Below are 15,144 nucleotides of genomic sequence, written 5' to 3'. Positions count from 1 at the left end.
ATTCACTGTTGCAGAAATTCATCTTCAGCCATTATGACAATTGGCCCCGATTTCCCATAATGATTTTAATTATTTTTTTGATTGTGTGGATCTTTTGTTTAGATAATTTATTTCCTCCACAGTAGAACACATTAGGAAGTTGAATCATCATGTTTGTTAGATGTGATAAATGATAGTAAAAAAGAAAGTAAAAGTGGTACTGGTATTGTTAAGGACACTGGAAAAAGTTGCACAATCTCTTCATACTGTGGTTGCTAGGATTTGGGGGAATTTTTTAAAAAACCATTTTCCAAAATTTATGAACTATTATGTAATTTATTATGTTTATTTACATTTCAAAAAAAAAAAGTGTTGATTGCATACAAGTAGTAAGTCTGAAATCTTGCAACTAATGGAAAGTCCCTAGGAATTGAAGATTCTTAGGTAGGTGTCCCAATCTGCATGATGCTTGGAAGGCATTTGAACATACTTAGTGAGTAGGGTTCCCATTTATAGAATGGTAGCATTATTATTATTATTATTTTTTTTTTAGGGCTTGTATGGAGGTTGATTGTCTACAGTTGAAGGACATGCAGATCGCTAGTTAAGATAGGCATATAGGAGTTCTGGTGTGATCGGAGAGAATCTTTTGAAAATGTGAATGGTCTATATTTATCTCAAAATGTTATGTGATTATATGTGTAACTTAATTAAAACCCCAAGTCCTTGAATTCCTTAACAATTCTGTATTTGTGTTGTACAGTATCAAAAGAAAAATACTAATCAGTACTGCAGTCTGTTAAATGGAAATGGAAATGTTTCCTCTTGTATGGGTGTCTTGTGATGTTTGTGTTAACGATTAAGACTTTTAGCCTGATTTCTGCATAAAAAGGCCTACTTCTGATGTGGATTGTAATAACATGTCTGAAAATACCCCCCATCCCCCCAATGTATGTAGAGTTTACTGCTAAATTTTTCTTTTTTTTTTTTTCTTTTTCCCCCCCCCAGGTCTTTTTGGATCCCTGTCTGATTGATCCATGTTGTCAGACTCTCCCTTGTAACCTTCAAAGGCCGCCAAAATGAAGCTGAAGCATAACATCAACCCCATTCTTCTGCAGTTTATAAACTTTATAATCTTGGTGTACTCGGTTGTAACGTACATTCCATGGTACATATTTTCAGGATCAAGGCAGGCTATAGCAAAAGCCAAGCAGGTTAAAGCTAAACCTGTGAATAACAGACCTGGGGGTCCATACAGGTCTGTTAACAGTCTACATTGCTTAGCTTCAGTTTTATATCCTGGGTGTGATACACTCGACAAAGTTTTTAAGTATGCTAAAACGAAATTTAAGGACAAAAAGCTCTTGGGAACACGTGAAATCCTGAAAGAGGAAGATGAAATCCAACCGTCAGGAAAGGTTTTTAAAAAGGTGAGTTTTTGCTGTCTGCCTTCAAGATCTTTTTTCGAAGTGTTTGTTTTCTGTTGCAACAGTTCTAGCCCAGCAAAGCAAATTGTGTGAAAAAAGAAAGTTTCTCTGCTTAGATTATGTAGTTGTGGAAAGAATTAAGTTATATAATTCCCATAAAATAAATCTAAAACTTCTTTTTGCATTCTTGAGTAGGTATCCTTTGTTATAGTCTCAGCCAAAAAAAAAGCACAAATGTGTTTATTTTTTTAAAAAAGGATTTAGCAGATGATGTAAGAGGCTTTAAAGTTTTTATTTTAGGTGAATGAAAAAGGTTTCCCTTTGTATTATTCTGAACTATATTAGATATAGTAGAGAAAATTAGTAGATGCTTTATACTCAGATGTGCCTTTTCAGTGAACTTAATTATAAATTAAGCATTTACAGTTTTACCCAACCACTCCTCTGCTAATCTGTAATCATAGTGTGGGGAGGGAGATGCAATTTCAGTATAAAACTTTGTTGTTTGGAGGGACTGAGGTTTTTGTAGCCTTTTAAGTTCAGGCCTGTGTTGTTGGTTGCTGATTCATGTTTGTTCAGAGGCATTTAAAAATACAGTTTTGCCTGAAGAAGCAAGTCAAGGTACCGTAAACAGGATATACATATATGTGCAAATAAGTGTTCAAGTTCTTTGCTTCTGTATTAGAAGTTAACTACATGCTCTTAAGACAATTCTTGGTTCAGATTAGTTTTCCTGTAGAAGAAAAAATTATATAATAAAGGATTCCTTAAACAATGCTAATTTTAATTCTGATATAGGAGATTAATGCTTAAAGTAGAATTTGGTTTATATCTCAATGCCTGGCAAAATTTAGTTATGTTTAAAATCTTTACAGAAGCTTTGTTAGTGGAACTTCCTCTCAGTCATTAGAGTTAAAATTAACTATGAGGTAAATGCTGTTTAACCTACGGTCTGGTTTGATGCATGTTTTCTTACTTCATTGCCCTGTAAAGAAACAGAAAGAAGTTTGTGTTGTGCAAACTGGGCTTCTGAGCACAGATCAGAACTTTGGCTGCGGGTGATCTGTGCTCTGTTCTTCAAATATAATTAGTAGCACAAGACTTAAGAACTTAGGAGTTTTAGCCTTTCCCATTATGCAAGCAATTCATTCCGAATAGTGGAAAGTTGAAGAATGTTGATGTTGACCTACTTAAATTACTTGTTTTTAGGCTCAGAAATTACTTAAGCTAGGTAATTCTATCTAAGCTTGACACAACAGTTCATTATGGTCGGTTACCATGCTCGCCCTAGCGGTATGCTGTTCCAGGTTGTGGCATTATCATGTAACTGTACTTTTTTAAATTTTATTTTTCCATTAGGAATACAGTGTTTCTTAATATCTCATAGCATGCTTTAGCAAGTGAGTAAACATGAAGATTTCACAAGGTGCCTTTGCTTCTGAATGTTAGGGTTCTTTTCCTTTGAATTTTCTCTTTCATACCATATATCTTTGTTATTGCTTGGTTCCCTTTAGTGAAGGCAAAGTCGAAGGTTTATTTGGTGCAGGTTTTTGAAAATGTACATGACAGTTCTTAATTCTTATGTGTAATGCATATAATTTGTATATCTTACAGGAGTTGCAAAACTTGTTATTTATTTATTTCATTCCAGAAATTGAACGGAGTGGTGGGAATGATTGATACATTTTTCTGAGGTCATCTGCAAGTCAGTGGCAGATCTCAATGTAGATCATGGATCTGTGTACTGAATTGCATAATCTATTAGAAGGTGTCTTTCTGATGTGCAAATTGCACAGTTAGATTAGCCTAATTAATGAGAAATTATTTGGGTAAATAAATATCCCCTGAAAGTGAGCTTCTGATTCTTAGAAAAACTAAGCGTATTCACACTTAGTAACTCGCACTAGCAAAAATTATTTAAAGCTAGATATTTAACATCTTTAAGATCATGTACTACTGTAATATCTTCTGAGAGCAATGGTATCTGTGATAATCCGTAACTTCTTGAATTTTTGTGATCTTGTTTGTAAGAGTTATTCCTTTTTACTGGCCAAAAAATCAGAAATTCATAGACATTAACTAAAAAAACAACAAAAACATTAAATGCAAAGCGCGCAGAAGAAAATAAATTTTCCTATGTAGTCAGTGTTTCTGTTTCCTTCTATGATGTCCTTTAATACAAAGATTTGACAGCATACCTAATATAAATTTCATAAAAAATGTTTTAATGTTGGGATGAAATAACCTACTATTAATTTCATAAAGTATGTATTCAAGTCAGGATAAAATCCTTGAGTTAAGATGTAAGAATTTGAGAAAGAAGTGTGGAGTTTATAAGTTTAAATTTTTTTTTTGATGCCCATAGATGAACTTTATTCTGTTGGTTAATTATTTTGTATCACCTTAGCTACAGGTTTCGTTGTCATGTGCTTGATTTCCTATATGTTGGTATGTGGATTTTGCTTTGCTTGTAGATTTCTGCTCTATTTTCATAGTTTTCTGGAGGTGTCTTTTTTCATTTATTTACTTTTGTTTGTTGCTTTTTTTTTTTTTGAAAAGGATTAGTAATGAAGAGCAGCATTAGTGGAAACATAGTAAATAAGACACAATGTCGAAAAGAAGACATGATTTTGGTAGAGGAAAGGGATGCTTCTAAAACCTGCCAGGCTCTTTTGAAACAGTAGGCACGTGAGCTGGAGTGGTCCAGTTGAGGTGGTGTACTTCGGTGTCCACAAAATGTTTGCAAAGAACGTCACCAAAGAGGTTAAAGAGCCTGCAGTTTCATAGCCTTGTCCTGGTCTAGTCAGTGCAAACAAAGGCAGGAAATAAAGCATGAGGGTAGTTATCTGGTGCTTATGGTGGCAGGAGTTTCATAATGTGAAATCTGTGCTCTTTAACACTTTCATAAAAAATCTGGAAAGAGGGAGATGAGCAGCAAGGTAGCAACATTGTTCCTCGTAAGAAATGGCGCTAAGGTTAGCTGGTATTGAAATCTGCTGTGGGGCTGCAAGAAGGTTCTTGCCATGACAAGTCGTTGAGCAGCACAAGGGTAGTTGATGATGATGAAAAACATAGGGTGGTCTTATGTAAATAATACTTCAGGGTGTTTTTTTTTCCCCTAGAATTGTTCAGTAGCAATCCATGTTTTCATGTAAAATAAGGCCAAAAGTAGACATTGCAAAGAACCTCTTTTTGCATTTTTAATACATTTTTCTACAAGGAAATATGTTTAACTTGGGATCAGTGGATTTCAAATTGTAGCTGAGATTCTTTGAGCCTTATAAGCTACTCTTCAGAAGATTGTGAGTGGTGACTGAGGTTGGGTAGCTTTGTGACTCTCCATGCACCTGCTGTTTCTTTGAGAACATTTTATGATACTTTCATACTAAGGATGTGAATACAGTTGCCCTAAAGTCCAGGTTAAAAAAATGTTAATCTTGTAGCAATAACTTATTCTTTAATAGTTTGACAGCTTTCCAAATATTAACACAGTACTGATATTTAATAATATTGTCCAGTGCACTGAAGTATATAATTTAAATATTTTAATAACTTGCAACTAAGTGCATTTAAAAACTGAGTGCACTAGAGGGCAGTATTTTTCTATTAATATGCTATTTCTAAGAAAACATTCAGAGGTTCTGTTGCTTCTGATTTAATGCTTGGTTTTGTATGTCTGTTTAATCAGTTACAAATAATGTTGGCTTCTTGGGCCCTTCTCTTGCAAACTCTTGGACCGTTATTTTCTTTACATGTGTAAGTAGTTACCAAGCAGGAAGAAGTTCTGAAAGTTGTAAAATAAAGCATGTGTGTGAACACTCAAAAGATTATGGTGCTTACCATCAGTCTTAACAGCTGTTTACAGTACAAACTGTACATGGAAAAAATATTTGTGAAAAGCTGCTGAGGAAAGGGCCAAGAAGAGAGATGCATTTGGAGACTAGTACTCAAGTGTAAGGGTGAGAGAAACCAAAACCTGCTCTATATTCCTCAAAGGAAGCGTATAGGGATGCCCAAAAGAAAGGGGCATACGGACAGAGGCAGTATATGAATATGCAATAGGGAGGGGATAGAGGACATGAGAATTTCAATACGTGGAAAGCAGCAGCAAAGGTAGACGTCAACATAACCTGATCGGAAGAGGCCACACATCAGTGTTCTTCAGAAATGTAGCTTCCAATGTGTTAGGCCCTTTCTGTGGATTGTTTAATGCCTTAAGAAAGGAAAGCAGCAGTAAGGCCTTCTGATACCATTCTGTAAGTAGTGTAAGGTGGTGGAAACTGTTTTGTTGAGAATTTGCAAGTCTGTCAAAAATGCTGAGTCTGGGGGGAAAAATGCCCCAAATTGAAATTAGAATTTGAAATAACTGAAGTTTTAATGGACTGGAAAATGTGCAATATTGTTTTTGGAAACATTAAAATATTTCCACACCAGAACTACCTTAGTGTGTCAACCGGATGAAGTCCTAGGTCCTCCTTGGCATCCGACCAGCGAGTCGGTGCCGGTACCCAGGCACTGCCCGTGGTGTTGCGTGTGACCAGGCAGCATCTCTGCTGTGGTTCTCTACCAGGTACAGCAGAGGAATTGGCAGTGACCTTAAGGTTTTGGGCTCTTGAACAGCCTGCTTGCCAGTGAAGCAAACTTCCTGTAAATAAGGCAGGAAATCCTGAGCAGATAATCCGTGTGAGATGTGTCTATGTTTTGGTGGAATCGCTGAGTATTGCTGTTGATGGCAAATATTGTTTTCCCATTTTGATAAATATTTTCTAATGAAAATACTTGTGAAATTTCTAAGCATCTTCCTCTGTGCCTATCATGAGTTAAGAAAGCATTGTCTTGCAGAACATGTATGTTAATGGACAATATGCAACAAGGCTGTAGTGAGTACAACTCAGTTATTCACAGGTAAACATCAGCAGTGTTGGAAAGTGTTTTGATAAAAGAATTCTATTAGAATTTATTTTTCTGTTCTATTAAAATTTGAGAGAGATTTTCAAATCCATTTTGTTAGGAAGTTTGGAAATACAGCCTTATTAGAGATGTCAGAAAAGTTAGATTTTATAGCCTACAACTTCAAAATTTAGTTAAATTTCAAAAATTAAATCTGGAAAACAGAACAGGGTGATGAGGGAGAAGTTTTCTTTTTTTTGTTGTTGTCTTTTTTTATTAATGCATTGTAGTGAAAGGAAAGGTCTGAAATAATTGACCAATGAAAATGATATGTTTCAAAATTGTCAGGGTGCTTGTATAACTAGACGGGTAAGGTATAATCATTTAGACTTTGAATTTTCAGTGCAAACCATTTTGTAGTGCATCTGTATGTGAAAATTTCTAGGATATCCTCAAAATAACATGTCGCTCTTTGAGAAAATGGTACCGTAAGGTGCAAGTGTACGCACAGAAACCTGTTAGATAGTGAACTGTAAATTCATATCCAATTTTCCTGTGCAACAGCTTTCCCGTGATGAAGAAAAATGAGATTGCTTAACTTTTTCCACATGGCTTTTCAGTGCTGATATTTGCCAGTAATTTCCTGTCCAGTCTGCTGTCCCACTTTTGTTTAGCAGTAAAAAACGGCAAGAAGATTACTCTTCCCCCGACATTAGTTTCGGAACAAACAAAGGGAAGGGAATTTCACAATTTCTGACCGAGAATCCATTGATCCAGTGCTTTCTGAATTCCAGTTTCCTTGGAGTTTTTCATCAGATTAACACCTAAGTATCATATCTGCGTAGGACACAGTGGGAATAGGGTGTTCTCCTATTGTGAAAACAGCAACAAAGGTGGTGACGTGCATAGAGGTGTCGCAGTATTTGTGTTGGAACTTCCACAGCCCCTGTAATCTTGGCGAAGAACATTATTCATTATATTGAATAAACTGGTGTTATAATTCAAACAACTTTTACTTCAAACATCTGTGACTTATTCATGTGGATAAAGATGAAGTAGGACATATGCTAAGGCTTTTTGTTTTCTAAATTGAATTTATTATCCTTATTAGGTCATCCTTGGCAAATACACCTGGCTTTCATATGAAGATGTATATGTTAAAGCTGTTAATTTTGGAAATGGCTTAGCAGTGTTGGGTCAGCAACCAAAGACCAACATTGCTATCTTCTGTGAGACTAGAGCTGAGTGGATGATTGCAGCACAAGCCTGCTTCATGTGCAACTACCAGCGTAAGTATGAGGCTTTCCTAAGATTTTGATGTCTTTTAACCTAACAGTACAATCTGAAAATAAACCTTTTTCTTCACCTTACACACTAATAAAAGTTTATATGATGTTTATATAGAACACTTAAAAATTAAAAACAAACCCACAAAACTGCATAAGGTAGAAACGGTGTACTTGGTAGTTGCTTTACTAAATGGGGAAACCTGTATGTGTTTGCAGCTGGAGTATGGTTTCAGTAAATACATCGTGTTCAATGAATTTCTGAGAGAGGTTTGTTTTCTTCTAATCTCAAATCAGTACAGATTCCCAAGTTCCTAAAAACAAACAAACAAAAATCACACATGAATGCGTTGACTCAATTTAAGGAGTTGACGTCAAACCTTCATCTGTGCCTGTAAGTTCTATTTTAACTGGGCATCTTGTCAGTTCTTCAATTTTGATTTTAGTTAAACACATTAACTCTAAAAAGTGAAAAGGAATGAGTAGGTCATGAACTTACTTTAGAGAGCTCTTTCTGATTAAAAATTTGCTTAGTAACTCCTCTACCGAGCTATAAGACACTGCTTAATTCATACCTTAAGCAGAGCCTGATACTTTTTTATTTTGCTTTCTCTTCTTTCTGCCTCTTGACTTTCTCATAGTCTATTCTGTCATTTACTGAATTCTAATATTACTTGAATGCTAATCTGAGACTTTGTCTGAGAATGGCCTTGAGTCCTGCTTGCTACTTCAGACACTTTGCTGTCCTATGTTTAGTTTTGGTGAGCTATTTAAAGTCAGTCTCGCTCTCATTGATAGTATCTGGTTTAATCGTACAGTAACTGGATCCTTAACCCTGGCAGTGGTCTGAGACTCAGCCCTCTGAGCTGGACAATGCTCCTTATTTTCTCACGCAGTGACTGTAAGAGAGATGTCTTCTGGGCTCTTCTGTCTGGTGACAGTCCAGCTTCTGGTTACTGATCCTTTAGTCCTATGGGATTTCATTGCTGAGACCACTAAGAGTGGGGCAATGCAGATTCAGTTCAAGGAGGAGAAGGTGCTTTCCTGGCAGTTTGGTGCTGGATGTGTACACGGGCTGGTTGCAGGCTGTGCTGGAGGTGCCTTTTGAGGGGCAGCAGAACAGGGCGTTGTGGCTGGAGCTGTCCTCACACAGCTTCACTTCGCAGCGCGGCACACAGACAGATGTAAGGCCAGGCTGCTCCGCTCTCCTCATGTGAGTCACATAAAGGGCCACGGTGGTGTTGAAGATGCCTCTCAGCCAAGGCAGAAAGCCTGCTGTGTGCCCTAACCTGGCCTGAGCATAGGCACAGGGATATGTGCAGGAGCTCTAGGCCTAAGTTTCTTGTGAAGAAACCCATCGAGTGCTGATCTTGGCTTGGTATAGGCGTTATTTTCTGATGTCCATTTCATCGCCATGCCTTAATATGCCATCCACATAATTGCAGGCCTGTGGTGGGGGCATTCTCAGGGGAGCATTCCTTATTTTCACAAAGGACACCTTAAAAGCTGCTGTTCCTTGTGGGCTTTGGCCTCTCCTGTCCCATACCATGTTTAATCTTCTTTACTAAGAACCAGGTCATAAAAGTCAGATGTGCAGGAATTTCTGGTTTACTACCAACCTACACTGAAGATGTGTATCACGCAGATTTTGGAAGCAAACCTAGCAGAATTGTATCTAAAATGATCACTCTCTGCACTAACCATTTGCTTGATAAGCCATAGAGTTACGACTATATAGCAGTTTTCATGCAGTTCTGTATGGTTATTTTGTATATTCCCTTATGCTATATTATCCCCTCAGCTTTAAGGGTCAGGTTGTTTACAGGATAAGCTGCAGTAGCTCGTACCTTTTCCACATCTGCCTCTTTGCCTTCTATGATGAGATGACTGTCTCTCTGGGCAAGGGGGAAAAGTGGATACTGTGACTTTAGCAACGTCTCTGGTACAGTCTCCTATAGCGTCTGCTCAGCTAACTAGAGAGAGAGAGACTGGATGAGTAGATCACACAGTATCACAGTATCACAGATTTCTAGGTTGGAAGAGACCTCAAGATCATCGAGTCCAACCTCCGACCTAACACTAAGTACTCCACTAAACCATATCGCTAAGCTCTACATCTAAACGTCTTTTAAAGACCTCCAGGGATGGTGACTCCACCACCTCCCTGGGCAGCCCATTCCAATGCTTAATGACCCTTTCGGTAAAGAAGTTCTTCCTAACATCCAACCTAAACCTCCCCTGGCGCAACTTTCGCCCATTCCCCCTCGTCCTGTCACCAGGCACATGGGAGAACAGACCAACCCCCACCTCTCTACAGCCTCCTTTAAGGTACCTGTAGAGAGCGATGAGGTCTCCCCTGAGCCTCCTCTTCTCCAGGCTGAACAAGCCCAGCTCCCTCAGCCGCTCCTCGTAAGACTTGTTCTCCAGACCCCTCACCAGCTTGGTCGCCCTTCTCTGGACTCGCTCGAGCACGTCCATGTCCTTCCTGTAGCGAGGGGCCCAAAACTGAACACAGTACTCGAGGTGCGGCCTCACCAGAGCCGAGTACAGGGGCACAATCACTTCCCTAGACCTGCTGGCCACACTGCTTCTTATACAGGCCAGGATGCTGTTGGCCTTCTTGGCCACCTGGGCACACTGCTAGGTGATACAGTGGATGGAGAATTCCTTAGACCATTAGCTGAAAAGCCTATGATCAGCAGTACAGAGTTAGCTGCCAGCCTTTTGGGATTGATGGTGAGACCATTGTTGTTTAATGCCTTTATTGAGGAGGGACCTTGCTGGCTGGAGAAGTGGGCTGACAGGAACTTCGTCAAGTTCAACACAGGCAACTACAAATTCCTGCACCTGTACTAAAATAACAGCATGTACCAGTACAGACTGGGACAAAGTTGGGAGGAGAGCAGCTTGCACAAAAGGACCTGCAGGTCCGTGTGGACAGTGAATTAAATGTGAGCACGTCGTGTGTCTTTGCAGTGAAGGCCATCAGCATCCTGGGCAGTGGTAGCACAAGTGTAGCAAGTAGGTTCAGGGAAGTGAGCCTTCCCTTCTGTTTGAACACTGCTGAGACCAGATCCAGAGTGCTGTGTCCAGTTTGGGGCTTCCCTGTAGAAGAAAGACAATGATGTGTTGGAATGAGTCCAGTGGAGGGCTGCCAGGGTGATGAAGGGGTTGGAAAACATGACGTATGAGGAGAGGCTGATAGAAAGGGTCTGCTCAGCATTAAGACAAGTGAGTTGAGATCTCAGTGCTGACTAAATAAATCTACATAATGGGAACATGCAGGGGGCGAAGCCAGACTCTGCTCAAAGGTGTGTTCTGATAAGACAGGAGGCAACAGACATGAGTTGAAACACAGAAATGTTTGATTAGATAATAGGAAAAACTTGTTCCCTGTGAGGGTGCTTAAATACCAGAACAGGAGCTTAGCAGCGTTGTGAAATCTCCATCCCTGGAGATGCTCAAAACTGAGCACCCTGCTCTAATGACCTCTTTTGAGCAGGTGGTTGGACTGTGTGATCTTCCCAGGTGCCCTCCTACCTAAATTCGGTATTTTTGATCCTCTCTTCATTGAGTGACTGCTGTTAATGTTCCTTCCAGAGCAGAGATTTATCTGCACAGGCTGTTCTCAAATGTGTTGCTTTGTAACTAGGCTTCTAGTACACCGTGTCAGTTCCCTTTTAGCACTTTTGGCATATTAGATTCTCAGTGACTGTCCTGGGAATAAAATAAAAAGGCTTGCATCAGTTATTCTAACATTGGAAGTGAAGTACATTTACGAATACTAGGAAGACTTCGTAATTTGGGGAAAAAAAATTAAGATAGTGAGTGGATGGATGTCGTGTGTAGAATGGTATGCATATGCTTTTGGTTTTGTTGGGCTAATGTTTTAAATTCCCCTGTTGAGACGTGCTTCAGCACACTGTCTGCTGTCTGACGTGGTATTTAGCATGTGAGCTGTATGTCATCTTACGTGGAGTTGTGACCTGTGTGTTGGCAGGTGATAATGTTACCCTGCAGCATTCATGCGGTCGTTTTGCTGAATGAATGATAAAACTCAGTTTTTGTTGAAGTAGTAGTGTGGCAAGGCATTGCAAAATTGCCTATATTAACACTTTTCAGTTTTCAGGTATCACGACTGCTAACTGCAACTGCTCTGGTAGTGTTGTGACACTTTCTGAACATGAAATGTTTTAAATCTGATGGTACATGCACAGAATTTTTGCTAACAGAACAGGTTCACGTGCTTTGTACCTGGTGCTGGAGAGAGTGTCTTTTGTATTTGAGAATTAAAATGGAAAAAGTCATTTTTATGTTGCGTATTACTCACACAGAAAAAGTGGTTTGATGATGAGAAATACTCTATGTTCTTGTTTGTTATTTTAGCATCATTTGAAACTATGTAAGTCTTGCATTTGCCAGAGGTAGAATGGGATTGTTAGTTGAAAAATAGGGAAAAACGCTAAAAAAGAGTGATATCTGTAGCAGAGATTGAAATTTGTTTTGAATTTAAGACTTGCGTTTAATATTGCATATGTAAAGATAAGCACAAAAGATAATCCCTTTGGGATTTGGTATATCTTCAAGACAAAAAGGAAGGGAGGGCTAATGCCTAAACAATTTTCAGATGTGCTGGAAAAAATTTTAGGTGCTAATATGGAGAAGTGAGAATTTCACAGGTCAGTCACTGCTCGGTTTCTTCCTCTCCATGACATCATTCGTGGACAGACACCATTTTATAAATGGTATATGTCTGTTTCTTTTCTCTGTCACATAACCCTAGGTTGTTTTCGATGTATTTATTTTGTTGATGAGTAATTAATTATATAAATGGTTAGTTTGGAGATTCTACTTTCGAAGCAGTGTGGCGTTTCGGTTGTGCTTGTTGGCTCCCAAGCCAAACTGAATTTCTGCTAGATGTTTATATAACAGGGGTCACCGAAGTAAGTAGGGAGAGCTCGTGGGAACTAGTAGAGGCACTCTTCTGGACTTTGCTCCCACCAAATTAAAGAAAACACAGTGCATGTGCATTTGCCCTGCAACAGTTCTGAACTATGATAGACTGTTTTAAGGAGGAAAAAATAAGTAGAGGTCAGCTATTTACTTCTCTGTGTAAGAAATGTGTGCTGCTGAGTTCTTCCTTACTCTGCTGTACTGAGTTAATAACCCCATGAATTTTAAATCCTCAGGATACAATGGAGTTTGATCTGCTGCTGCAGTACAGCCCTAATTTGTAATAGGGTGTCTTGTTCTAATAATTATTGCTATGTTGAAGTTTTCAGCTAAATTTAGTTAAATAAATTCAGATACTTAATGTGATAGGACTTCCAGCACTGATGTTGTAATTCTCAGTAGTTCTGATATCTGATCTTTAAAGTTTTTCAAGATGTGAGCTGTAGTAAAGTGCTATTCCCCTATTTAGCATTCTGCTTGGAAAACAGGAAATCACTTTTTTTTTTTGAGAGTAATACCTCTCTTCCTTTCTGAGCTGCCTTTTTTTCCCCCGGCCTCTGCCTTTCTTTTCTCACACAGATCCCATAAAAATGGCAGGAAATGAAATCTGGTTTTAAAATCGTTAATCTGAAATAACTGTGGTTTAACACTCTATCACTAATGAGCTGCCCTTAAATACCAGAAATGTAGTTTTTCTAAGAGTCAGTCTCCTCAATGTTTTCTTACCTTACTATTCTGTATTCTCATGATGTCAGTTCAATGCTGTGACTGTGGTGATTAAACCTTAATTTTGTTGCTTTAAATAGATGGGAGGGTATGATAGTCACACATTTATTACCAAGTAAGAGAACTAATCTGCCGATAAGATGTACAACAATAGTCTAATAATTTCTTCTTAGCAGTCTGTTGTACGAGGCTAGTGACAAGAGTATACGAATTCTGAAAAGTCAAATAAATACTGTTTCTTACCTGTGTACAAAAGGACTGTAAAACAGTGTATTTATTAAATTGAGAACAGATATGTACTTTTAAAATAGTAAAAACCATGAAGATGAGAGAGCAGATCTAGAAGAGAATTACATAGGGTAATGTGGTTTTATACTACAAACCAGAGCTTGAAAAGTAGCAAACAGTCACACATACAATATTTGCTCTTTGTTCCCCCTGTGAATAACTGAAAATTACGTTGTATTTAAATACACATAATGTGTATTTTTAAAGTACAAAACTACACCACCTTCCTATTAGTTGACAAATAGTTTTACTGTTCTGCCTAACTTAGTACAGGTTAATCTCAGCCCTTTGTTATAAAACTGAATGTGAAAGCGTAAAACAAAGATTCACCTGTTCTTTTTCTTTGTTTCAGTTGTTACTCTGTACGCTACTCTAGGAGGTGCAGCAATAGTACACGGGCTCAATGAAACGGAGGTGACCACCATCATTACTAGTAAAGAATTGATGCAAACAAAATTGAAGGTCAGAAAGCTTATTTGTGTGCCTTTCTCCAGTGTATCTCATTGTTAAACGGCCTGGTAGCTGTATGGAACAACGATTTATTGCCTTTCTGTAGTGCAGACAGTTCTTACAGAACACGAATTTTGTATCTATCTTCATATACAGAAAAAAAATAGTTAACTTTGGGATTTAAGCTCCCAAATGACTTCTGAGAACAAGATGAGCTATTTGCACTACTGAAGAGCTGTAATCCTGTCTGGAACAACACCTTTACAAGGAAATTCTGTGGTTTTTGGGTGGATTTAGTGCCTGTAAAATCAACAGTTTGAAGGAAATATGAAGAACAGAAAAATGTATGAACTATATATGAATAGCTAAAAGTGATCATACTTCTTGGACGTTTTCCCAGGAGAGAATGGCTCTTAAATGTAAAGACAAATGCTCGGAGAGTTAGAACTCTTTTCTAGCGCAGAGAAAGCTTAACGAACATTAGTATAGTCCAAAAAAAATTCCCCCCCCAAATGTATTTTGTATTTAATTGAATATTTTCTGTTAAATAAATCCCAACAACATGATAAGAGTGATTAAGGGTTTTAATTTCATGCCTTAACCAATTGTGATTCTGGGCAATTGGGAGGCTGCAGAAACTTAGATGCCTTGCTTCAGACTCCAAAGTGCTGTAAATGATCAGTGAAGTTCCTTAACCGGTTTCATAAGAACTTCTCAGACCCAGTTGCTCCTTTCTCCAGAGGTTTAGGTCTTTAAGAGTATGAGCGAGTTAGTATCAGCTGCTGATTATTGTGTATTAATTGTTCCATGGTTAACTGTCCAGGGCATCTACAGGCCTGTAGCACTTACAGTTCTTACAATTCATGTAACTTACCCCTGCCTTGTCTCTGCCAGTCCAAGAGGTCTACGAAACAAGTGATGTGTGGTAACTTTGTGGTGGTCTCTTTATTTGGCAAAACTCGGAGTGCAGGATACCCACTGTTTTCTGAGACCTTACTGACCCAGATAGAATACGGAGGTGGAAAAACAAACCTGCATGAGTCTGGTCATAGTGTGTTTTGGAGGAACTAGACCTTTCACGTAGAGTTGTTGTTTAATTAAAAGCTCTGCAATATTGCTGCATGTTGAGAGAGAATTTTCCAAGC

General features: G+C 38.4%; 1 protein-coding gene across 5 annotated transcripts in view; it reads left to right on the top strand.

Annotated features, from left to right (window-relative positions):
* ACSL3 (acyl-CoA synthetase long chain family member 3) overlaps positions 1-15,144 on the top strand; it is a 49,408-nt gene that overhangs the window by 14,413 nt on the left and 19,851 nt on the right. For all 5 annotated transcript variants that reach the window (XR_010833711.1, XM_067002744.1, XM_067002745.1 and 2 more), the window contains 3 exons: positions 988-1,409; positions 7,408-7,585; positions 13,902-14,011. Coding sequence is in view for 4 of the 5 variants with exons in the window: in XM_067002744.1 (XP_066858845.1) it covers positions 1,059-1,409; positions 7,408-7,585; positions 13,902-14,011 (639 nt within the window). In the remaining variant the exon portion in view is untranslated. The remainder of the gene's footprint in view (positions 1-987; positions 1,410-7,407; positions 7,586-13,901; positions 14,012-15,144) is intronic.

The sequence above is a fragment of the Anser cygnoides genome, chromosome 9 (genome assembly GCF_040182565.1).
Source record: "Anser cygnoides isolate HZ-2024a breed goose chromosome 9, Taihu_goose_T2T_genome, whole genome shotgun sequence".
Classification (NCBI taxonomy): Eukaryota; Metazoa; Chordata; class Aves; order Anseriformes; family Anatidae; genus Anser; species Anser cygnoides.
This window is presented reverse-complemented; position numbering and strand designations above follow the sequence as displayed.